The sequence below is a fragment of the Theropithecus gelada genome, chromosome 1 (assembly GCF_003255815.1).
Source record: "Theropithecus gelada isolate Dixy chromosome 1, Tgel_1.0, whole genome shotgun sequence".
In the NCBI taxonomy this organism is placed as follows: Eukaryota; Metazoa; Chordata; class Mammalia; order Primates; family Cercopithecidae; genus Theropithecus; species Theropithecus gelada.
In genome coordinates, this window is record NC_037668.1 from 128,206,322 (window position 1) to 128,231,961 (window position 25,640).

General features: G+C 39.5%; 2 protein-coding genes across 4 annotated transcripts in view; one reads left to right on the top strand and one right to left on the bottom strand.

Moving 5' to 3' along the window:
- Positions 1–759: 759 nt before the first annotated feature.
- Positions 760–2,675, bottom strand: LOC112611191 (homeobox protein Hox-B4-like). Its single transcript, XM_025364861.1, has one exon. It carries the CDS (start codon positions 2,656–2,658, stop codon positions 2,416–2,418), a length of 243 nt encoding a protein of 80 aa, XP_025220646.1. The 5' UTR covers positions 2,659–2,675; the 3' UTR covers positions 760–2,415.
- The window catches only part of SLC35A3 (solute carrier family 35 member A3), a 52,868-nt gene continuing 29,604 nt past the window's right edge, over positions 2,377–25,640 (top strand). Inside the window, exons 1-2 of one of the 3 annotated variants that reach the window (XM_025364857.1) lie at positions 2,377–2,549; positions 22,541–22,745. In XM_025364857.1, the coding sequence (XP_025220642.1) occupies positions 22,559–22,745 (187 nt within the window). In that variant the 5' untranslated portion in view covers positions 2,377–2,549; positions 22,541–22,558. Of the gene's footprint in view, positions 2,550–2,834; positions 3,042–22,540; positions 22,746–25,640 lie in introns of those variants that run through there. The other 2 variants (XM_025364860.1, XM_025364854.1) reach the window with 2 other exon arrangements.

Consider the following 25,640-nt stretch of genomic DNA (forward strand, 5'->3'; position numbering starts at 1 on the left):
TTTCAGACCTTTAAAGGTGTCAGAATCTCAGTTAATCTTTCCTAGATCTGGACAAGGAAGGGCCTCAGAGAAAGCCTGGCTACATTAACGCAGATTCTCAACAGATGCAAATCTGTCCTACAAGAGACAGTTTTGCAGGGCTACTGGGCTACTTTTCTTTTTTTGAGACAGGGTCTGGCTCTATCAGCCCGGCTGGAGTATAGTAACATGATCATGGCTTAATGTGGCCTTGAACTCCTGGGATCAAGCGATCATCCCACCTCAGCTTCCCTTATGAGTAGCTAGAACTAAAGGCATGTACCATTATGACAGGCACATGTTTAAATTTTTGTTTTTTGTAGTGATGGGGTCTCAATATGTTGGTCAGGCTGGTCGCAATCTCCTGGGCTCAAGCAATCCGCCTGCCTCAGCCTCCCAAAGTCTTGGGATTACAAGCATGAGCCACCACATCTGGCATGCTTCTGATTGCAGGCCCTCTAAACAGTCATCTCAAAGTATGTCAAAGAAGTATATTTTGGGGTGAAATATTTTTATTTCCTTCAAAGCCATTGTAGGGTTAATAATTGGCCTAATTTCAATATTGCTGTGTATTGGGAAATAGGGAGGTCCAAGGGGGAGAAGGGTGGGGAAACGGGCAGTTGTTGGAGTAGTCAGAATACACATAACATTTATCAATTAAATTTGTCTTCCTATATGAGTGCAGTACGTGGCACCTGTATTAGTCCATTTTCATGGTGATGATAAAGACGTACCCGAGACTGGAAAGAAAAAGAGGTTTAATTGGACCTACAGTTTCCACATGGCTGGGGAGGCCTCAGAATCATGGCGGGAGGTGAAAGGTATTTCTTACATGGCTGTGGCAAGAGAAAAATGAGGAAGAAGCAATAGTGGAAACCCCTGATAAACCCATCGGATTTCATGAGACTTACTCACTATCATGAGAATAGCACAGGAAAGACTGGCCCTCATGATTCAATTATCTCCCCCTAGGTCTCTCCCTCAACACATGGGAATTCTGGGAGATACAATTCAAGTTGAGATTTGGGTGGGGACACAGCCAAACCATAACAGTACCCCAAAACAATTACCATAGTAACATCAAAAATCATTGATCACAAAGCACTATACCAGATATAATCATGAACAAATTTAAATATTGCAAAAATTATTGAATATTATGTGACACAGAGACACAAAGTGAGCACATGCTGTTGGAAATATGGCACCAATAGATGTGCTTGAGGCAAGGTTGTCACAAACCTTCAATTTGTAAAAACAAATAAACAAACAAACAAAAAAGCCAAGAAAAGCAATGTCTGTTAAGAGCAACAAAGCAAATCACAATAAAAAGAGGCATGCTGTTATCATCATCTAACAGGCACATTTTGGTTTCCAAAAAACTGGACATATATTAAGACCTAATATGTATTTTACTGTCCAGGAATTTTCTCAAGATTGTATTGCAGAAAATTTTAAAGCCAGTTATTCTACTCTAACACAGTTATTTATTTTTCTTCAATCTCACTTTTTTTCTAAGTATGTCTCTCTTGGACATGGTTTTAATAATTTACAATATAAAGAGACATAGGCTGAATTTATAGCAGCACTGAGTTAACAAAAAGAGATAATCCTGTTCGCTTATTTGATAACCCAGCTGAACCTGAAGTACTGATTTCAGCCTGTTCATCACCTGAATGGGCTGCAGTGGTTAGAGGGTTTCCAACACAGCCATTGGAAGACTTTTAAAAGGTAATGCTGTAATCCATGCAGCCAGGAAGGGGTAGGTCCCTTATAACTCTGTAATCCTCTGGGCCCAGCTTTCTTTTTCCTCTCCTGATTGATGACACCAGGCCCATTGGTGGTATAGCTCTGGGTTTCCCTCAGTCTCAAGATCTCAGTCAGGGTGGGAGAAGTGGAAGAACAAGCCTTCTTGCAGACCACTGGTTGATTGGCAGCCTTTGCCATAGCTAATCTGGTTTGTTTTCAGGTCAGTGACAGTCACTTTTAGGAGCGGGTTCGTTTGCTTTCAAAATCCATTTCCCCGTTCCTCTCAGGGTTCTTTGCCCCAAAGGACTTTGCCCTTTCTTTCGCAGTGGACACCTTGGCACCTTCTGCAAACAGACAGTCCCGCAGAGGCCCTCGACGAGTGTCACTCTATCTGTCTCGCAATCCTAAGAGAGGTGTAACAGAAAGCAGTGCCCCAGGCCTCCACGCGACGGTGAAGCAGGAACCAGGGGCTGCCAGCAGAGCAGCCCAGGTGCGTCGCCTTAGGGACGGAGCTGCCAAGTGCCGAGCTGGGGCTGCCAAAGCCGAGCCGGGAACGGCATTTGCCAGAGCCGAGGCGGAAGCCGGAGCATTTGGGGGACGGGACCGCGGGAACCCGGAAACGCCTGGGCTGCACCGAGCTGGCGGTGGCTACGGCGACGGGAGACGGCGGCGCTGCGGGTCAGCGGTCGCGTTGGACCCAGCGGACTCGGCAGCCTGGGGCGCCCGGCGGAGCTGAACCGCGGCCCGCGGTGGTGGGCTCAGCCGGTCGAGCTGCGCGGGAGGTGAGTCTTGAGCGCACCTGGGGAGGGGCAGGAGCCAGGAGGCCAGCGGCTGCGGGGTGGCCCGGGCAGCTCCTGGAGGAGGAGGAGGAGGAGGAGGAAGAGGAGGCATGCGAGGGGGCTGATGTGAAGTCTGCAGGGGTGACGGGGACGGTATCGAACACCTGAAATACAGTGCTAGCTAAATAGGGTTGGGAGCAGATGAGGTGACACGTTGTAACTCCGACGGACGACGTGCGGAATGTGCTGGGTGGAGGAGGAAAAAAGGCCCGAGGAGAGGGGTGTGTCAAGCGAATGAAGACGGCAGTGTGTGCCTCAGCGCCTGGGGCGTGCGGAGCTAGTGACGGCTAGGCCCGGCTGGGGTCACATCCCTTCAGTGAACATCCCATGAGCTCTCACTCGGTGTTGAGCCCTGTGGTAGGCACAGATGCACCCGACCAGCACCTGGAGCTCAAGAAGCCGCAGGAACTTAAAGAAATGGAAAGGCTGCCCTTGGTAAGGCTAGTAAGAACACAAGGACTGTTTGAGGCGGGGTGAAATTCTCATCAGAACAGGTGTGTGGGTGCATTGCTTTATAGTAAAAGACGATCTTTTATTATGTTCTCTTAAATGCAGTATTTGAAAATTAAGTCTTTTTGTTTTTGAAGTCATCTTTCGGCTTTAGTAGTTAAAGGTGAAATTTGGTGCAGTTTCTTACTTGGTGTTCTTATTCACTTTCACTGGTAAACTCAGGGTGTTTCAAGGGAATGACTTGTAAACGTAAAATTTCTGATGCTAACTTTCCTCCCAACTGTTGATTCTATCTCTTCAACATCTCAAATTTAGTTCTCCCCTTTTTCATTCCCACTACCTCTCTGCTAAATATGCTCGGCTTTCCTCTTCTTACTTGCGCTAGAGCAGTAACTTCCAAACTGGACTTGTCCTCAGCCTGGCGCCTTTCCAGTTACTTGCCTCCAAATTACTTTTAAAGCCAAAGATCTTATGCCTTTCTTTTTTTGGTTATTCCTTCCTCAGAAATACGCAGTGATTCTCGATCGGCTTCAGAATGAAATGTAAATTATTTAGGGAGGCATTTAATACACTTTATATTATTTAGGGAGGCTTCAAATTTTTCCTTCAAAATTTCAGTCTGACTATGGCTCCAGTAAAATCAATATGATCCTTTAATTCTTTTTTCCTTTTATTCTGTTAAACAAATATTTCTGTTTCCCACATATCCTATTTTTTAGCCAAACTGTAGTAGTTAATTAGACGTCCAGTTTCTGAACATGCTATATGCCTATCTGCCTTGGTCTTTGCTTTTATCCTTTCTTCCTACAAAGAAGAAACAAGGAAGGCCTTCCTTGCTGTCTTTGTAGAAATTCTACTTATTCTTCAATTCCTTAAATGCCACCTCTTTCTTATGCAGCTTTCTGAAATCTGCCAAATCCAGTTCATTCTTTTTTTCTTTTTCTTTTTCTCTTCTTTTGAGACAGAGTTTTGCTCTTGTTGCCCAGGCTGGAGTGCAATGGTGTGATCTTGGCTCCCTGCAACCTCCGCTTCCAGGGTTAGGGCAATTCTCCTGCCTCAGCCTCCCGAAGTAGCTGGGATTACAAGTGCCCACCACCATGCCCAGCTAATTATTTTGTATTTTTAGTTGAGACGGGGTTTCACCATGTTGGCCAGGCTGGTCTTGAACTCCTGACCTCAGGTGATCCACTTGCCTTGACCTCCCAAAGTGTTGGGATTACAGGCGTGAGCCACCACGCCCAGCCCATTTTTTTTCTTCATGTGTGCTGGGCTTTATAAATCTTATAATACTTGTTAAATTTGCATTGTACTGTGGTTATTTGAGAGTTCTATTATCCCTACTATAATGTAAGCTTCCTAAGGAAAGCATTTGTGCTTACTACTTTTTTTTTTTTTTTTTTTTGAGATGGAGTCTTGCTCTGTCACTCAGGCTGGAGTGCAGTGGCATGACCCTCTCACCTCACTGCCACCTCTGCCTCCCAGGTTTAAGAGATTCTTCTGCCTCAGCCTCTCAAGTAGCTGGGACTACAGTACAGGTGTGCATCACCATGCCTGGCTAATTTTTGTAGTTTTAGTAGAGACGGGGTTTTGCCATGTTGGCCAGGCTGGTTTCAAACTCCTGGCCTCAAGTGATCCACCCACCTCACCTCCTAAAGTGCCAAAATTACAGGCATGAACCACCGCACCCAGCCTGTACTTACTACATTTTTAAAGCACTTTAGTACTTGAACACATCATAATGTGTTAGACTCTTAAATATTTGTTACATTAATCATGTAGTGAAATAGTCTCTTATTGTGCTCCTGGAGACAAGATGAGCTTTTGAGTTGTTATAGAAACTTACTGTGGATTTAATATGTGAAAATGCTTTTCTGTTCCATGTTTTAGTACCTCATTTGATCCTGGTAATAAATTGCTGGGGTAGCATAGTTATTATCACTACTATTTTATAGATAAGAATATTAAAGTTCAGACAGACCAAATAGTTTGCCCTGGGTCTTACATACACTCCTTAGGCTGCCTCAATTGTATTTGAAATTGATGTAATTTGTGTCCTGAAACATGTGGCTTTTACTCAGTAGAAATTCAACATGTTGAACGAGTAATTGGATAAGTTATAGAATCAATGGAAAGAATCTCATTTGAAAGCCTAAACTTGTTCAGTAGCCATGAAGTATAACTTTTGAGCTTTTCCTTTCCTGAGAAGTATAGAGAGTGAAGTTTCTTTTTGATGTTAATCAACTGTGGATTTGTGTGTGTGTGTGTGTGTGTGTGTGTGTGTCTGTAAGTGCCAGACATTTAGAGTAAGTTATAGACCTGTCTGGGTAACTGAAATAGCTTGAACATCATCAGACTGACAGTTAATAATGTCATTCATGAGTAAATTTATTATTAAATAAGATTCAGGTGAATATGAATTGGTAGCTTAACATTAGATTTTAATCCTCACAAAAGCAATGTATTCTTAAGTATGTTCAACTTAATTATCTCTATTAATGGAGTGTAGTGGTTATATATTTTTAATCATTGTTTCTTTAATGTATCTTGTTATATAAATCTGAGTGTTTAATATATAAGTGTGAAAATGACTTTAGAAGGTACAATGTTGCTTAGCTTCTCTATCCAGATTGCCTGACCAGAACTCTTTCTAGTTTATCATCCATGTTGGAGATACGATCTAAAATGAAACCAAAGAGCCAGTTTAAGATATGTTACTGTACTTAGAGATAAGAAGTTTGATTGAAAAGGTATGCTAGGTCACAAAGCATAGTAGAAATTAGAATTAAGATGAAGCTGAAACTGGGCCGGGCACGGTGGCTCATGCCTATAATCCCGGCACTTTGGGAGGCCGAGGCAGGCAGATCACAAGGTCAGGAATTTGAGACCAGCCTGACCAGCATGGTGAAACCCTGTCTCTACTAAAAATACAAAAAATTAGTCGGGCATGGTTGTGGATGCCTGTAGTCCCAGCTACTCGGGAGGCTGAGGCAGGAGAATGGCTTGAACCCGGGAGGCAGAGGTTGCAGTGAGCCGAGATCGCACCATTGCACTCCAGTCTGGGCAACAGAGCGAGACTGCATCGAAAAAAAAAAAAAATTGAAGCTGAAACTTTGAGGTCATGTCAGATAAAATGCTAAGAAACAAGCTCATTCCACAAAGTATCTACATAGGACTTTATATCTACCCAGAGCCTAGTTTTTTCTGTAAAAGTTATATAAGAAGTTTTTTTCTAAATTCATATATGCTATAAAACCAATTTCAAACAGCATTTCTAATAGTATTTTCTATCATGAATAGGTTTTATAAAGGTGTTCAATGAATAAGGCATTGTAGTATAATAATCACTTTATTTGATTTATATTCCTTAATCATAACCACCCACAAAATACATACTATTATTTATCACCATTTTATAGATAAGGGAAAGGAGGGACAGAGAGATTAAATAATTTGCTGTACTTATTAAGTTGTAGAGACAGAATGTGAACTCAGTCTGAGACCAAAGGCATACTTTTATATACTATGGTGACTGACCCTCTAATACTTGGATGTGCTTTTTTGTTTTTTAAATAATTTTTTGTAGAGATGAAGTCTTACTATGTTGGCTTGGCTGGTCTTGAACTCCTGGCCTCAAGCGATCCTCCCACTATGGCCTCTGAAAGTGCTGAGATTACCGGTGTGATCAGTCCATAGACATGCTTAAACATAGGCTTTACTGCAAAGACAATGGGTTTTGACTGAAATAAATCGTGGTTCATGTCTGAGCTCTGACAAGTTATGCAAGACAAGCCATACACTTAATATATCAGAACCTGTGTTTCTTAATCTGTAAAATGAATACCTCCTTTTACAGATTAAATGAGATCTAAATGAGATAATACCTGTAAATCACCTAGTACAATGCCTGATATACTGTAGGTATTCAAGATTCTTTTACTGTTTTTACTTCTCTCATGAAATACAGCTATTACAGTTATTAGAAAACATTTAATGCAAACCAGTTTTGACCTGCATTTTTCTTTCTTTCTTTTTTTTTGAGACAGGGTCTCACTGTCACCTTGGCTGGAGTACAGAGGCGCGATCTCAGCTCACTGCAACTTCTACCGCCCTGGCTCAAGTGATCTCCCACTTTAGCCTCCCGAGTAGGTGGAACTACTGGCATGTGCCACCATACCTGGCTAATTTTTGTATTTTTTGTAGAGACAGCTTTCACCATGTTGCCCAGGCTGGTCTCAGACTTCTGGGCTCAACTGATCTGCCCACCTCAGCCTCCCAAAGTGCTGGAATTGCAGACCTGAGCCACCGTGTCCAGCTCCTGCATTTGTCTTTTATGTTATTACACAGAGTTATGAAGAGATCATTCTCCCACAACAAATATTGTGGAGTTTATTTATTGTTTTATAAATTCAACATAGAGTAAATGCTTAATATATGACAGGTGCTGGTATGGAGAAGCAGGAAATACAGTGAACAGAAGAAGGAAATGTATATCATTTGTCAATAAATTGGTCTGATAAAATTTATGAGTGCTATTATAAAAGGTTTACGCAAAATGGCATGAGAGTATAGTAGAGGGAAGGATTCAGTCTGCTTGGAAGACATATGAAACTTCACTGAAACTTATATTTTGAGTACTGTAAGATATGTAGAGGTTCTACAAATACAGAAGGGTGAAGAGGTGTTTAAAAAGAGGAATATTTGTTCAGTGAATGCATGAAAGAACAAGATTGAGACATGCAATAGTTTATTGCAGGAAATGTAGGTTGGGACCAGATTATGAGGGCTCTTTTATGTGAAGGAGTTTGGACTCTATCCTCTTTTGTAAGAAGTCAGTTAAACTTTACAAACAGGGCAAGGGACAGTGACTCATGCCTATAATCCCAGCACTTTGGGAGGCCTAGGTGAGAGGATCACTTGAGGGCAGGAGTTTGAGACCAGCATGGGCAATGAAGCAAGACCCTAGCTCTACAAAAAATAAAAAAATCATGTGGTAGCATTCGCTTGTAGGTCCAGCTACTTGGGAGGCTGAGGCAGAAGGATTGCCTGAGCCCGGTAGGTTGAGGCTGCAGCAAGCCGTGATCACAGCACTGCACTCCAGCCTGGGTGACAGAGTCAGATTTGGTCTCAAAAAAACCCCCAAAAAAACCAGAAACGGAAGAGATGTGATCAGACCTACGTCTTATTAAGACATCTGCTATATGGAGCCTAGATTAGAGTTGAGAGCATCTGAAGCTTGCCCTCTTCAGTTAGGCAGAGTTACATGAGACTTGAACAGTAAATGTAGAACAAGCATAATTAATATATATTTATATTCTCTGTAGCTTAAGCTTATAGTATGTGTAAACTTCTAAGACTGTAGGTTTACCAGGAACTGGTTGCAATTTCATGTTTAGGAAAGGTGTTGTTTAAAAAAACAAAACTATACAGCATTTGGATTCGAATATTGGAATCTTGTTCTCAAGGGAAAGTGGTAATCTAACATTAATTATTTAAACATAATCACAGCTAGAATTTTTTGAAGTTTGAAAAGCTTTGACAACAAAGGAAGACAAGTCGTTCTACTGTAAAGGCACATGCACTGTAAGTTTATCACAGCACTATTCACAATAGCAGACATAGAATCAATCTAGATGCCCAACAGTGGTGAACTGGACATAAAAATACGGTACATATACACCCTGGAATACTATGCAGCTATAAAACAATGAGAACATGGCCTTTGCAGCAACATGGATGGAGCTGAAGGCCATTATTCTAAACAAATTAATGCAGGAACAGAAAACCAAATACTGCGTGTTCTCAGTTATAAGTAGGAGCTAAACATTGAGTATATATGGACACAAAGAAGGGGACACAGTAGACATTGAGGTCTATTTAAGGGTGCAGGGTTGGAGGGGGGTAAGGATTGAAAAACTACCTATTGGGCATTATGCTGATTACCTGGGTGACAAAATTATCTATACACCAAACCCCCATGACACACAATTTACCCATGTAACAAACATGCATACCTACCTCTTACCTTCAATCTAAAATAAAAGTTGGGAAAAAAAAGAATGTTTAACAGTTCGTCAGACTACAAATCCATAAAAATTGCTTATTCTATGTTGTTTCAGTTAAATTATCTTCACGTTAAATTTTTAAAAATTTAATCCAAATTTAATATAACTGAGTTGAAATCTGATTGTCAGCAAGGCCTCACTCCATCTGGTTGCTCTGGGAGAGCATCCATTCCTTTCCTCTTCCAGCTTCTGGCAGCTGCCAGTATTCCTTTGCTTGTGCCTGCATCACTCTAATATTCAAGGACAGCATCATCAAATCTCTCTCTGCTTCATCTTCATATTGCATTCTTCTCTTGTGTATCTGTATTCTCCTTTTCTTTTATTTCTTTATTTCTTTTTTTTTTTTTTGAGACGGAGTCTCGCTCTGTCGCCCAGGCTGGAGTGCAGTGGCGCGATCTCGGCTCACTGCAAGCTCTGCCTCCTGGGTTCACGCCATTCTCCTGCCTCAACCTCCCGAGTAGCTGGGACTACAGGCGCCCACCACCGCGCCTGGCTAATTTTTTGTATTTTTAGTAGAGATAGGGTTTCACCGTGTTAGCCAGAATGGTCTCAATCTCCTCCATCTCGTGATCTGCCCGCCTTGGCTTCCCAAAGTGCTGGGATTACAGGCGTGAGTCACGGTGCCCAGCATCCTCTTCTTTTTAAAAATATTTTTCCAGACCGGGTGCAGTGGGTCACATCTGTAATCCCAGCACTTTGAGGGGCTGAGGTGGGTGAATCACCTGAGGTCACGAGTTCAAGAGCACCCTGGCCAACATGGTGAAATCCCATCTCTACTAGAAATACAAAAATCAGCCAGCCATGGTGGTGAAAGTCTGTAATCCCAGCTAGTCGGGAGACTGAGGCAGGAGAATTGCTTGAACCCAGGAGGCAGAGGTTGCAATGAGCTGAGATCACACCATTGCACTCCAGCCTGGGCAACAGAGCAAGACTCCATCTCAGAATATATATATTCCAGCTTTATTGAAGTGTTTATATATATACATATTAATTAAATATTTGATGGCTGATTTCTATCTGGAGAATTGTGTGATAACTGTATTTTTTTTAACTTCTATCCCCAATCTTCTTAGTTTTGAATCTTTACTAATGATTAGTGCCTGTAGACCCTACCTGGCTTTTACACAAGTCTCTGTTCTTTGTAGAATATCTTTAACTGTTGTAAGTGGTGGGAAGTGACCATAACAGAATGAGGTAGAGCAGAATTGCATGCGATTGTGGGGAAATGGGAGGGTGGGAAGGAGTAAGTCCATTTTTGCATGGCAGCACACATTGAAGGGAGATCTTAGAGATATTAAGTAGTTTTGTTTTCCAAATCAATGCATCTCTGTAAAGAGTACAATAGTGCTGAACGATTTTTATCCGAATATTAGAATGCAAATAGGTTTTATATTTGCATAGGTAAAGAAATATCTGAATACTCTTGGTTTTATTTGAATCTAGGAATGGAAATTTTGCAGCCTATGAAAGAACAAGTTAAAATGGATACTACTGTAACTTATGTACAGGTGATATTTTCTTAGTAAACAGTTACCTGACACCTTGAGGAAGAAAGAAAAGGAGAAAAAATGAAAAGTTGTTTAACTTAGAATGTGGTAGGAGCCTGTAAGTTATAAAGAGTTGGTTAAATATTATTGAGCAAGATTTTGCTTTTTTTAAGCACTTAAGAGGGAACTAATTTAGGGGAGGCTATTGTTTCTTTCATAAAAATTGAGTTTATTATATCTGTAGTGTAAATTACTTTCTACTCATTTCTTTCACTTATATAAAAAATGTTTTTGAATCTTCTACAAGATTATTATGGATTTCAAGTACAAGATTTCTTCTTGAGTACTGTATCTACTTCTGAGATAGTTAGAAAAGAATATGTACAAATACCAGTGTCAAAAGTCAACTGTGATGAATTTTGTCATTATTTAGCTTGTAATAATAGGTTATAGTTTTGTTGTTGTTGTTGTTTGTTTGTTTGTTTGTTTTTTTGAGACAGAGTCTCGCTCTGTCGCCCAGGCTGGAGTGCAGTGGCTGCATCTCAGCTCACTGCAAGCTCCGCCTACCGGGTTCACGCCATTCTCCTGTCTCAGCCTCCGGAGTAGCTGGGACTACAGGCGCCCGCCATCTCGCCCGGCTAGTTTTTTGTATTTTTTAGTAGAGACGGGTTTTCACCGGGTTAGCCAGGATGGTCTCGATCTCCTGACCTCGTGATTCGCCCGTCTTGGCCTCCCAAAGTGCTGGGATTACAGGCTTGAGCCACCGCGCCCGGCCTTTTTTTTCTTTTTTGAGACGGAGTCTCGCTCTGTCGCCCAGGCTGGAGTACAGTGGCACGATCTCGGCTCACTGCAAGCTCCGCCTCCCGGGTTCACGCCATTCTCCTGCCTCAGTCTCCTGAGTAGCTGGGACTACAGGCGCCCGCCACCGCGCCCGGCTAATTTTTTGTATTTTTAGTAGAGACAGGGTTTCACCGTGGTCTCGATCTCCTGACCTTGTGATCCGCCCGCCTCGGCCTCCCAAAGTGTTGGGATTACAGGCGTGAGCCACCGCGCCCGGCTAGGTTATAGTTTTAAAGTTTCGGCATCATGGAAGATAATGGACAAAAAATTTCAACTGAGCTTAGCATTTCTGTATGTATTTACTTTTTTCTGTTGATTTACTTGGAAAAACCTTAAATGTTTGTTTTTTACCCTAATGCTTGTCTCTGACCAGTGTATAATGTGACATATTTGCATAGCACTTTGTAACTTGTGTGTTTTCATATATACTCTCTTATGTCATTAACCTCTAGTAGACTGATATTGTTACTAAGGGAGTATAGTGTAAAATGTAGAGTAAAATGTAAATAGAGCTTACTCTAAAAATCATAACTTAGGAATTTAGCCCTTGTTTTTATAATAGAAGGAAAATTGACTTGTAGAATATCTAAGATACTAGGTAGTCTAAAATGTATATGAATTTTATTTTATTATTTATTTATTTATTTATTTATTTTTGAGACAGAGTCTTGCTGTGTTGCCCAGGCTGGAGTGTAGCGGTGGGATTTTGGCTCACTGCAACCTCTGCCTCCCGGGTTCAAGAAATTCTTGTGGCCTCAGCCTCCTGAGTAGCTGGGATTACAGGTGTGTGCCACCATGCCTGGCTAATTTTTGTATTTTTAGTAGAGACGAGTTTTCGCCATGTTGACCAGGCTTGGCTTGAACTCCTGGCCTCAAGTGATGTGCTCACCTCAGCCTCCCAAAGTGCTGGGATTACAGACATGAGCCACTACACCCAGCCTGTATATGAATTTTAGTACTGTTTTAAAACATTGACTAAACATTTAGTTTTTTAGGACTTTTAGTGGCTGGAGACATATCAGCAAAATACAGATACTGTCTCAGAATGATAAGCTTTATACACAGACTGAAAAAGTATACAGACTATACATTGGTGAGCCACTGGAAGTAAGTCTGTAGTAATACTGATTTTAGGATTTGCCTACAAGGATGTATTCTTCCCTCCCTCCCTCCCTCCCTCCTCCCTCTTCCCTCCTCCTTCCTTCCTTCCGTCCATCCGTCCGTCCGTCTGTCCGTCCGTCTCGCTGTGTTGCCTAGGCTGGAGTGCAGTGGCACAATCTCAGCTCACTGCAACCTCCGCCCCTTGGGTTCAAGCAGTTCTCGTGCTTCAACCTCCTGAGTAGCTGGGATTACAGGTGCACACCACTGCACCCAGCTAATTTTTTGTACTTTTAGTAGAGACAGGGTTTCACCATGTTGCCCAGGCTGGTCTTGAACTCCTGAGCTCAGGCAATCCACCCGCCTCAGCCTCCCAAAGTGCTGGGATTACAGGTGTGAGCCACCACACCTGGCCTGTATTCTATTTTTGAAAAGATGAATATAAATTATTAGTATATGGTGTTTTGAATATTTTAGAACTCGGTATAGATCTGTAATGCAATTAATGAAGATATAAATAATGTATCAGTATCTCATTAATTTGGGGATGGCGTGGGTAGTAAGTGTGCATTAATGAAGCATATACATTATGTAATGTATGTTTTCAAAATATTTAGACTTGTAAAGTAACTCATAATTGGCTGATAAAACTTTGTAAAGCAAGGATTTTTGGGAGGTGCTTTAATAAAAATGAAGGTAACTGGCATATCACATATATTTAAACTATAGATTTTAGTGTGTTTGAAAATCTTCTTCTCTTAAGAGTATAAAATAATTACTGAAAATATCTTTGAACATGAAATAAGCTAATATTTTTTGTATAAAATGCAAAAGTAAATTCTAACCAAGCCATCATCCAAACTCATTAAATCCAAATGAATGGAGTTTAGATGAATGAAATTTTCTTGTTTATTTTCCCCCAAGAGGTGAGAAGAGATTTAAAAATAATAAAACTCAACTTTATAAATATCAAACATCCAAAAATTTAGAGGAGAATTAGTGATTAGAAAGCAAGTTCAAGATCTATTATTAGGGTGACAAACAAAACTCTGAAATATTTTTTGTGCACAGGACTGTAAAGGATTTATAGAAGTACTAGCAATGTGATTGCTGTATCAAATCAGTGTGATTGTAATGTCTACACTCATACACAAAGATTATAATTATGTATCATAATAATTATGTAAGTTGATTATTATACGTTATATTTTACTATATAGATATACTCAAAGTTTACAATTTACAAACTTATGTGGAACTTTTAGGAGAAAAAGTTTAAATTAGATTAATAGAATCGTGTGTGTGTGTGTGTGTGTGTGTGTGTTTCAGAACTGGAGGGGAGTGGGATGAAGAGAAGTTGGAAAATGGCTACAAAAATACCGTTGGGGGCCAGGCGCGGTGGCTCATGCCTGTAATCCCGCCACTTTGGGAGGCCGAGGCGGGCGGATCACGAGGTCAGGAGATTGATCAACCTGACCAACATGGTGAAACCCCGTCTCTACTAAAAATACAAAAAATTAGCCAGGCGTGGTGGCGGGTGCCTGTAATCCCAGCTACTCAGAAGGCGGAGGCAGGAGAATCTCTTGTTTTTCTAATGTTATCTTCTAGAATTTTTACGGTTTCAGGTCTTAGATTTAAGTCCTTGATCCACCTTGAGTTGATTTTTGTATAAGGTGAGAGAGGAGGATCCAGTTTCATTTTTCTACATGTGGCTTGCCAGTTATCCCAGCACCATTCGTTGAATAGGGTGTCCTTTCCCCACTCTATGTTTTTGTTTGCTTTGTTGAAGATCAGTTGGCTGTAAGTATTTGGCTTTATTTCTGGGTTCTCTATTCTGTTCCATTGGTCTATGTGCCTATTTTTGTAACAGTACCATGCTGTTTTAGTGACTATGGCCTTATAGTATAATTTGAAGTCAGGTAATGTGATACCTGACTTCACAGATTTGTTCTTTTTGCTTAGTCTTGCTTTGGCTATGCAGGTTCTTTTTTGGTTCCATATGAATTTTAGGATTGTTTTCTAGTTCTGTGAAGAATGATGCTGGCATTTTGATGGGAATTGCATTTAATTTGTAGATTGCTTTTGGCAGTATGGTCATTTTCACAATATTGATTCTACCCATCCATGAGTGTGGGATGTATTTCCATTTATATGTGTCATGTATGATTTCTTTCAGCAGTGTTTTGTAGTTTTCCTTGTAGAGGTCTTTCACCTCCTGGGTTAGGGATATTCCTAAGTATTTTATTTTATTGGTTTGCAGCTATTATAAAAGGGATTGAGTTGTTTATTTGATTCTCAGCTTGGTCACTGTTGGTGTATAGCAGAGCTACAGATTTGTGTACATTACTTTTGTATCCTGAAACTGCTGAATTCATTTATCAGTTTTTTGGATGAGTCTTTAGGATTTTCTAAGTATATAATCATATTATCAGCAAACAGCCACAGTTTGACTTCCTTTTTATCAATTTGGATGCCTGATTATTTTCATTTTGAGTTTATTCTACTATTAGGCAGAATAGTAAGTTAAATTTTCATTCTTTATAGGTAATCTGTTGCAAATGATCATTTGTTTGCATATATTCTACTTTTCTTTTTTTTTTTTTGAGACAAAGTCTCACTCTGTCACTCAGGCTGGAGTGCAGTGGTGCCACCATGGTTCACTGCAGCCTCGACTTCCCGGGCTCAAGTGATCCTCCAGCTTCAGCCTCCTGAGTAGCTGGGACTACAGGCATGCACCACCATGCCCAGATAATTTTTGTATTTTTTTAAGAGAGACACGGTTTTGCCATGTTGCATAGGCTGGCCTCTAACTCCTGGGCTCAAGTGATCCGCCTACCCTGGCACCTGGCCATATTCTACTTTTCAACTTTTAAAAACATACATTATAATAAATAGCATTAATAATAACTGTATTATTATGGTGAATGTTTATATTGATGTTTGGAAATGGAAATGCAAAATTTTCAAAGTGTATCCTGGGTTAGAAGCTGACCTTTAAATTTTATTTTATTTTATTTTTTTTATTTTTTGAGACAGGGCCTCTCTTTGTTACTCAGGCTGGAGTGCAGTGGTACACGATCTTGGCTCACTGCAGCTTTGACTTCCCGAACTCAAGGAATCCTTACTCCTCAGACCTCAATAGCTGGGACCACATGCACAGGCCACCACACCCAGCTAATTTTTGTATTTTTTGTAGAGACAAGTTTTCACCATTTTGACCAGACTGATTTCTAACTCTGGAGTCAAGTGGTCTGCACACCTGGGCCTCCCAAAGTGCTGGGTTTACAAGCCTGAGCCACCACACCTGGTCTCAATTTTCAACTTGAAAAGAAGTTAGAGCATTGCTGTTATAATAGGGACATTATGGTCTTGTTTGCACAGAATAAACAAAAGACTTCCTTGAACAGATATGAAATCATTGTTTGACATTTTCCGGGAGAATTAGATGCCTCTGCCAAATGTAAGTTGCTGGAAACTTATTCTCTTCCATATAGAGGTAAAGGCACCAGAATGTCCTGGAATTTTACAATAGCATGTAGTGGGAGCCAGGGAGCCTGATATAAGCTATCTGGTGTCTCCAGTTACTAGTAGTGACCTTGAATAAATCATCTACTTCTTTATTCACTATTTTCTTCATTTTAAAGTGAAGAAATTGTGTTAGATTATTTCTAAAACATATTACACCTCCAAAATGCTATAATTTTATATCACATTGGACAAAATTGAGATAGATGATTAAGAAGTCTATGTATTCTTTCCTCTAAGCTTGATCCTTTCTTTGTAACAGAGATATATTATTCGATTTTTGTCTCTGAAAGTGAAATTAAATGCTTAAGGTCATTTTTTCCAATAATTATAATCTATATATATTTAATGGTGAATATACATATTTTAACATTAAAAATTTTATTCTTATATTCATGGTGCTGCATTGTTCGTGTTTGGAGCATATTCAGTTGAGGGTAGGAATTGCTGAATTTAGTAAGCTAGACTTAATGCTTTTAGGAATAGATCTCTGTAACTATGGTACTTAGCCTAATGTAGGTATGAAATAATGACTGTTGAATCTGAATATATTATATATATTATAATAATTAGGAGTTAAGGATCATATCTATACAACCATACCTAAACCATGGTAGCTTGGCTGTAGCAACCTGGTAGCTTGATAGCTTGGGTTGTGAGAGCTCTAAAGAGATATACTATAAACAGGGTTCACATTTGAAAAAATTTAGGTAGAAGTTGGACTCATGGAAAAGATAGAGGTGGGGTGAAGAATAGACTAACAGAATGTCCTTAGAATTAATCCAAAGAAATCTGATTTAGAGCCAAAGTTGTGAAGAAAGCCTGGTGAGGAATGCTATTATTTGGTATATCCTCAATCTTTAATTTTTTAAAATCAACTTTATTGAGTTGTAATTTACATACAGTAAATGTACCCATTGAATAAAATGAACCACTGTACTCGTGAATTGTAGATTTAAAAAAAAAAAATCTACAATTCAGTGAATTCTGATAAATTCAATCTCATAACCACCACACAGTATTTCTACCACTACCAAAAATTCTTTGCTGTCTCTTTGCAGTCAACCCTCAACCCCAGCCCCTGTCTATAGGTAACCATAAATTTGCATCTGTCAGTGTAGTTTAATTTTGCCTTTTCTAGAATTTTATATAAATGGAAAGATAAAGTATGCAGTATACTGTTTTGTTTAAATTTTTTGGCTTAGTATGTTTTTTACTTTTTGGGGGTGCTTTAGTGTGGCAGTATTTTATTCCTTTTTATAGCTGAGCATTATTCCATTGTATGGAGATACCACATAGGATCATTTATTCAAATATCGATGGGCATTTGGAGTATTTAATTTCTGATGTTACAAATAAAGCTCCTGTAAATATTCATGTACAAATATTGTTGTGAACATGCATTTGCAAATTTCTTGGGTACATCTAAGAGTGGAATTGCCAGGTCATATGAAAAGATTATGTTATCGTTTTCTTCCTTCTCTTCCTTCCCTTGCTTTTGTCCCTCCCCTCCTCTCCTCTTCCCTTCCCTCTCCTACCCCCTTCTCCCTTTCCCTCCCCTCCCCTCCTTCCCTTTCTTCCCTTCCTTTCCTACCTTCCCTTTCTTACCTCTCTTTCTCCCCTTGGTTTCCTCTCCCCTCTGCTTCCCCTCCTCTCCCCTCCCCTTCTGTCCTCTCTCCTATCCTCTTTTTGTTTTTATTTGAGAGGGTCTTGCTCTGTTGCTCAGGCTAGAATACAGCAGTTCAATCGTAACTCACTATAACCTCAAACCTCCTGGGCTCAAACCATCCTCCTGCCTCAGCCTCCTGAGTAGATGGGACTACATGCGTGTAGCACCAAACCCAGCTAATTTTTAAATTTTTTTGTAGAGATGGGGTCTCAATATGTTGCCCAGGCTGGTCTCAAACCCTGGCCTTAAGTGATCCTCCAGCCTCAGCCTCCCAAAGTGCTGTTTTCTTTTAATAAGGAATTAATAAACTTTTTCAAAGTGGTTGTACCATTTTACAGTTTTCACTAGCAATGTTGACGGCTGTTTGCTCTAAATCCCCTTTAATTCTTAGTTGTATCAGTTTTTAAAATTTAGCCAGTCTAATAGGTACATAGTGGTATCTCATTGTGGTCTGAATTTGTATTTCTCTAATGACTGTGATGTTGAACACCTTTTCCTATGCCTATTAGTCACTCATTTGTCTTTATTGATAAAATATCTTTCTTTTTTTTTTTTTTTTTTTGAGATGGAGTGTTACTCTTGTTGCTCACACTGGAGTACAATGGCGCAATCTTGGCTCCCTGCAGCCGCCATCTCCCGGGTTCAAGCGATTCTCCTGCCTCAGCCTCCTGAGTAGTTGGGATTACAGGCACCCGCGAGCATGCCCAGCTAATTTTTGTATTTTTAGTAGAGATGGGATTTCATCATGTTGGCCAGGCTATTCTTGAACTCCTGACCTCAGGTGATCCACCCACCTTGGCCTCCCAAAGTGCTGGGATTACAGGCGTGAGCCACCGCACCCGGCTGGTAAAATATCTTTTGCCTATTTTTAAATTGGATTGTCAGTCTTTGATTTATTGTATTATTAAAGTTCTGTATATATTCTGGATATATTGTCAGATCCATGTATTGAGAATATTTTCTCCCATAATGTAGTTTGCCTTTCATGTTATTTTATAGTATCTTTGGAAGAGCAGTCTTTGATTTATTATTGTTTTATTTTATTGAGGCAGAGTCTTGCTCTGTCACCCAGGCTGTAGTGTGGTGGCATGAACATGGCTCACTGCAGCCCTGACCTTCTGGGCTCAATTGATCCTCCTGCCTCAGCTTCTTGCATGCTGGGACCACAGGTGCATGCCACCATGCCTAGCTAATTTTTTGTAGAACTGGGGTTTCACTTTGTTGTCCAGGCTGGTCTTGAACTTCTGGGCTCAAGTGATGCTTCTGCCTCAGCCTCTCAAAGTGCTGGGATCACAGGTGTAAGCCACTGCACCTGGCCCATTTTTTAATTTTAATGCGTCCAATATATCAATTTTTTTCATTTATGGTTTGTGCTTTTTGTATCCTGAGAACTCTTGGCCTATCTCTACATGATTACAGTTTTTTTCCTATGCTTTCTTATTGAATATTTATAGTTTCAGCTTTTGTAATGGCTATATGATCCATTTCTAGTTAATATTTGGTATGAGAAAGTTAGGGGTAGAGAGCTATTTTTTAAAAAATGCATATATCTGGTGGGGCACAGTGGCTCACGCCTGTAATCCCAGCACTTTGGGAGACTGAGGCAGGCAGATCATGAGGTCAGGAGATTGAGAGACCATCCTGGCCAACATGGTGAAACCCCGTCTCTACTAAAAATACAAAAATTAGCTGGGCATGGTGGTGTGTGCTTGTAATCCCAGCTACTTGGGAGGCTGAGACAAGAGATTTGCCTGAACCAGGGAGTCAGAGGTTTCAGTGACCTGAGATCGTACCACTGCACTCCGGCCTGGTGATAGAGCGAGACTCCATCTCAAAAATAAATAAATAAATAAAAATAAATAAATAAAAATACATATAGCTCATTATTCCAGTCCAGAACTATTTGTTGAAAAGACTGTCCCTTATTTTTGTACCATTGTCAAATATTGTTTGACAATATTTATGTGTGGTTTAATAGACTGAATATTTGTGCTCTTCCCTCTGTCCCCTGCCTCCCCAAATTCACATGTTGAAATCCTAACTCTCAGTATGATGGTGTTAAGAAGTAGGGACTATGGGAGGTAATTAGGTCATGAAAGTGGAGCCCTCATGAATGAGATGAGTGCCTTTATAAAAAGAGACCGCCGAGAACTCTCTATTTTCTGCCATGTGAGGATACAATGAGAAGACAGACATCTGTGAACCCGGAAGAGAGGCCTCACTAGAACCCAGTGATGCCAGCACTCTGATCTTGGACTTCCAGCCTGCAGAACTGTGAGAAATAAATTGCTGTGTTTATAAGCCACCCAGTCTATGATACTTCGTTATGGCAGCCTAAGCTCATGAGACATATGGATCTAAATCTGGACTATATTCTGTTCCATTGATCTATGCTTCTGTCCTCATGCCAATACCAGATTTTGTTTTTTTGTTTTGAGACGGTGTCTCGCTCTTTTGCCCAGGCAGGAGTGCAGTGGCGCAATCTCAGCTCACTGCAACCTCCGCCTCCCGGGTTCAATCAATTCTCCTGCCTCAGCTTCCCGAGTAGCTGGGATTACAGGCGCCTGCTACCATGCCCGGCTGATTTTTTGTATTTTTAGTAGAGATGAGCTTTCATTATGTTGGCCAGGCTGGTCTCGAACTCCTGACCTCGTGATCTGCCTGCCTTGGCCTCCCAAAGTGCTGGGATTACAGGCATGAGCCACCACGCCCAGCCACCAGTTTTGATTACTATAGTTTTATAGTAAGTCTGGAAGTTTGGTAGCTTAAGGCTTTCAATTTAGTTTTTCTTTTTCAAAATTGTTTTGGTAGTCTAGGTCCTTTGTATTTCCATATGATTTTAAAATCTTGCTTGGTTTTTGTTTGTTTACCAAAAAAGTCTACAGAGATTTTGTTCAGAATTGAATTGAATCTTCAGTTAAATCTATGACAAAGGATGTGATCTTCACTAGGAAAGCAGTCAGGTATTACACACTCTGCATTGTCCTTCCTTGAATTCAAGTAAGATCTAGTAGATTTCTTTTTTTTTTTCCTGAGATGGAGTCTTGCTCTGCCGCCAGGCTGGAGTGCAGTGGCATGATCTCGGCTCACTGCAACCTCCACCTCCCAAGTTCAAGCTATTCTCCTGCCTCAGCCTCCTGAGCAACTGGGACTACAGTTACAGCTGCACGCCACCATGCCTAGCTAATTTTTGTATTTTTAGTAGACACGAGATTTCACCATGTTGGCCAGGATTGTCTTGATCTCTTGACCTCATGATCCGCCTGCCTCAGCCTCCCAAAGTGCTGGGATTACAGGTGTGAGCCACTGCACTCGGCCAGGTAGATCATTTTTATGTCTACCACGGTAATGGTGGTTGATAGTATTCAGATTTTCTGTATTCTTACTGGGTTTTCTTTTTTGTTGTTATTTTATTAATTACTGAGAAAAGTAGGGTAAAGATCTTTAATTATGACTGCATTTACCTGTTTTCCCCTTTAGTTATGTTAGTTTTTGTGTTATGTATTTTGAAGGTATGTTATTAGGCACATATATATTTAAAATGATTATATTTTTCTAATGTATTGACCCTTTTATAATGATGAAATGTCCTTCTTTGATTCCAAAAATAAATCTTATGTAACCCATTTTGGCTGATATTAATAAAGTTTCTTTAATTTTTTTAGTTATTTTTTTCTTGATGTGTCTTTTTTTGTCCTTTTACTTTTTAACCTATATATGTCTTAATATTAAAAGTGAGTCTCCAGGAGTAATACTGAATTGCTTTAGGGAAAATATAGGGATTTTGAATTAGTATCATTGGGGGAAGCTGGGTGAAGGGTACATGTGAACTCTTGTACTATTTTTTAAACTATATGAGTCTAAAATTATTTTAAGTCTTCATAATTGCTTGTTGTTGCATTTTTAAGATAGCTTGCTTGAAATTCTTTTCTGACCATTGCAACAACTGTGTCATCTCCGCATTGTTGTCTGTTGGTTGTCCTTACTCATGCAAGCTGAGACCTTTTTTCTTTGTTGGTATAATAAATATACTTACTTTGGATTGTTTCCTGAACTTTTTGCATATTATATTGTGAGACTCTTTCCTATTTAAATCTTCTATGTTAATGGACAGCCACTGGGGAGGGAGGAAAAGTACTGCTTCCTTGTAAACATTTGCCTTCTATAGGGCAGCCACAGTTTCTGTGGCTGTAACCCCTAGTGGGAGGGGGAAGGGCCACCACCTCTGCTCTCATTGGTTCAAGATGAGGATGGTCAGTTAAGTTCTTTCTTGCTGATTACACAGTAACCAGTTGAAAAGATTTTGTTCTGAAAGACTCTTGCCTTCTCAGGCCTTTGGTTAGAGAAAGTATGTTTTTCTTGGGACTTTTTTTGTTGTTGTTGTTCTATGCCTTTGAGCAGTTTCAGGTTGTGGGCTGCTGAAGCACCCAAAGTAGGTTACATCTGTAGCAAAAAAAATCTCTAGAGAATTCACTGCTGAGTCATCCCTCAAGATCTGATGTCTCTGGCCAATTTACCTTATTTTCTTCACCTTTCAGAGTCAGTAGTTGCTTTTTGTTTCCAATTCAAGGTTTTTGATTGTAATTAGCAGAAAGAATAAGGTGGAGTGTGCTTATTCTATCTTGTCTGGGACAAGAAGTCTCTTGGTTTGTTTTTTTTTTTCTTTTTTTTATTTATTCCTTTTGGTGGCAGGTGGAGGAGAGACCTGCAGGCCCTCTCCCTTCTCCCTCTTGGTGTTTTTTAATACACTAGTTTTCATATGTTGTTATCTTATTTATTTGCCCTGTTTTTTTTGTTTTTCAGGCAAATGAAGATAAAACAATGTCCGCCAACCTAAAATACCTTTCCCTGGGAATTTTGGTCTTTCAGACTACCAGTTTGGTTCTAACAATGCGTTATTCTAGAACTTTAAAAGAAGAAGGACCTCGTTATCTATCTTCAACAGCAGTGGTTGTTGCTGAACTTTTGAAGATAATGGCCTGCATTTTATTAGTCTACAAAGACAGCAGTAGGTATCTAGGTTTTTTGTTTTTAATCAATGCAGTTTATTTAGTTTACATATATATATTGGTAACTACACATTTGCACTCTTGCATTGTGGAATGGCCTAGTATGAAGAACATTTCAATATTTTAAAATTGTTCTGAAGACATTTTAAGTCTAGTAATAAAACCATTTTATTTTAATCTATATCATAATTCATATCTTCTGGTTAATTCTATAAATATAAAATAGTTTTTTGCATTTATAATAATTTGAGAGTAAGAGTAAGTTTTATAAATCTGTTACTGGTAGAACTTTAGAAGAATCAATTTTTTTACTAATGTAAACAACTATTTTATTTGCTTTATTGATTAGTCCAGCAGTGACTAATTTTATGTAGTTTTTAAAAACAGTTCTATTGAGATAATTCATGAGCCATGTAATTTATGTGTTTAAAGTATATTATTTAATGGTTTTTTGGTATATTTCAATTCTGATTTTTTAAACCTGTGGTAAAGTATATACATATAACATAAAATTTGCCATCTTAACTATTTGTAGTGTACACTTCATTGTCATTACTTTTACAATGTTGTGCAACAATGACCACTATCCATTTCTAAAATGTTTTTAGCACTTTAAACAAAAACTTTGTAACTGTTAAGTAATAATCCCCATTCTCCTTTACTCACAGCCCTTAGTAACCTCTGATTCACTTTCTGGCTCTATGAATTTGCCTATTTTAAGTATTTCATGTAAGTAGAATCATACATTTGTCCTTTTAGGTCTGGCACTTAGCAAAATGTTTTCAAGATTTATTCATGTTTTAACATGTATCAGAAATGTATTCCTTTTTATGGCTGAATAACATTCTATTGTATGGACATAGCACATTTTGTTTATTCATCCATGTGTTGATGGACACTTAGGTTGTTTCCACCTTTTGGCTATTGTGAATAATACTGAAAAAAACTGAGTAATGCTTCGGTAGATATACGAGGATCTGTTTGAGTCCCTGTTTCCATTCCTTTGGGTATGCATTTAGGAGTGGAATTGCTGGGTCATATGGTAATTCTATGTTTAACTTTTTAAGGAATCATCAAACTGTTTTTCACAGCAACTGGACCATTTTACATCTCCACCAGCAAAGTACAAGGGTTCCTGTTTCTTCACATCTTCACCAGCACTTAATATTTTGTTGTTGTTTTTTTAAATAGCCATTCTAATAGTTGTAAAGTATTACCTCACTGTGGTTTTGACTTGTGTTTCTCTAATAACTAATGATGATGAATTTTTATGGTTTTTTTTTTTTTTTTGGCTTTTTGTGTCCATCCTTCCTCCCTCCCTCCCTCCCTCCCTCCCTCCCTCCCTCCCTTCCTTTCTGTCTTTTTGACTGAGTCTCACTATGTCGCCTAGGCTGGAGTACAATGGCACGATCTTGGCTCACTGTAACCTCCACCTCCCAGGTTCAAGTGATTCTCATGCCTCAGCCTCCCGAGTAGCTGTGATTACAGGGGCGTGCTACCAAACCTTGCTACTTTTTGTATTTTTAGTAGAGACAGGATTTCACCAGGTTGGCCAGGCTGGTCTCGAACTCCTGACCTCAGGTGATCCGCCTACCTCGGCCTCCCATAGTGCTGGGATTATAGGCATGAGCCACCACACCTGGTCCTTTTTGTGTATTTTCTTTCAAACTACATCTGACATGACTTGTTAAAAGATTGAATATGTGAAAGTCAGAAGAAAGGAGGGATCCAGTTTGAGGAATAATTGCTAGGTTTTTAGATTAAACTATTGGGTGAATGGGTGCTGCAATTAATGATATATAGAAATAGGTTTGGGGGAAAATTAAAGCTGCTTTTTGCATCATATTAAGTTTCAGACAGCTATAAGCATTCCCATTGAGATGTCAAATAGTAGAGTCTATGCATATGGAACTCAAGAATTTGTCAGTTTACATTTTGCTTTGAAGCCAAGGATTGAATGAGATCACCTAGTGTATACTAGAAGAAGAGAAGGCCAAAGACTGAGCTCTGTTGCATTCCCAATATTTAGAGGTCAGATTCCACAGGAGGAATCAGCAAATGAAGATTGAAGGAAAATAAAAAGATAAATGGAAACGTAATAGCCAAGCTGAGATAGTAGTGTTTTTGCTGCTTAAGGTATAGATGAGCAGAAGTATTCACTGCATTTAACATTGTGGAGCCAAAGATATCTTTGACACAAACAGTTGCATTGTAGAAAGACGTGGTGAAAATGTGGTAAAACCAACTTTCAGTGAACCAAAGCATCTATAGACACACCATGCAGAAAAATAGATTCCAGGTGAATTAAAGATTGACATTTAAAAAGCAAAACTTTATGACCTTACTATTGTGAATGATTTCAAACAACATACAAAAGGTACAAATAAGACATAAAAGAAAACAGATAATTTAGGGTATATTAAATTGAAAAACATCTGTAAATCAAATCAAGTAAGAAGACAAGTCACAAATTCAGAGAAGATATTTATATCACTTGTAACCACCAATAATTAATATCCAGAATTACAATTACTCAGACAACTCAATCACAGTTAATAGAAACTTAATAGAAAAGGGGGCAAAGGATACATACAGGTAATTCACAGAAGAAGAAACCTGCATGGCAGTTACATATATAAAAAGATGCTCAACTTCACTAGCAATCAAGGAAATCAGATTAAAACCACAGGACACAATTTCACTGCCCTCAAATTGGCAAAAATAGAAAGTCTTAATACCAGGAATTGGTGATTATTTAAAAATTGAATTTAAAAAATTAAAAAATAATCAGGTTCGGTGCACACCTATAGTCCCAGTTACTTGGGAGGCTGAGGCAGGAGGGTTGCTTAAGTTTGGGAGTTGGGATCTAGCCTGGGTAACATAGCAAGACCCCC

What these genes read in the sequence shown, in the direction of transcription:
- LOC112611191 (XM_025364861.1), bottom strand. Translation starts at nt 2,658, where the DNA reads ATGCCTCCTCTTCCTCCTCCTCCTCCTCCTCCTCCAGGAGCTGCCCGG.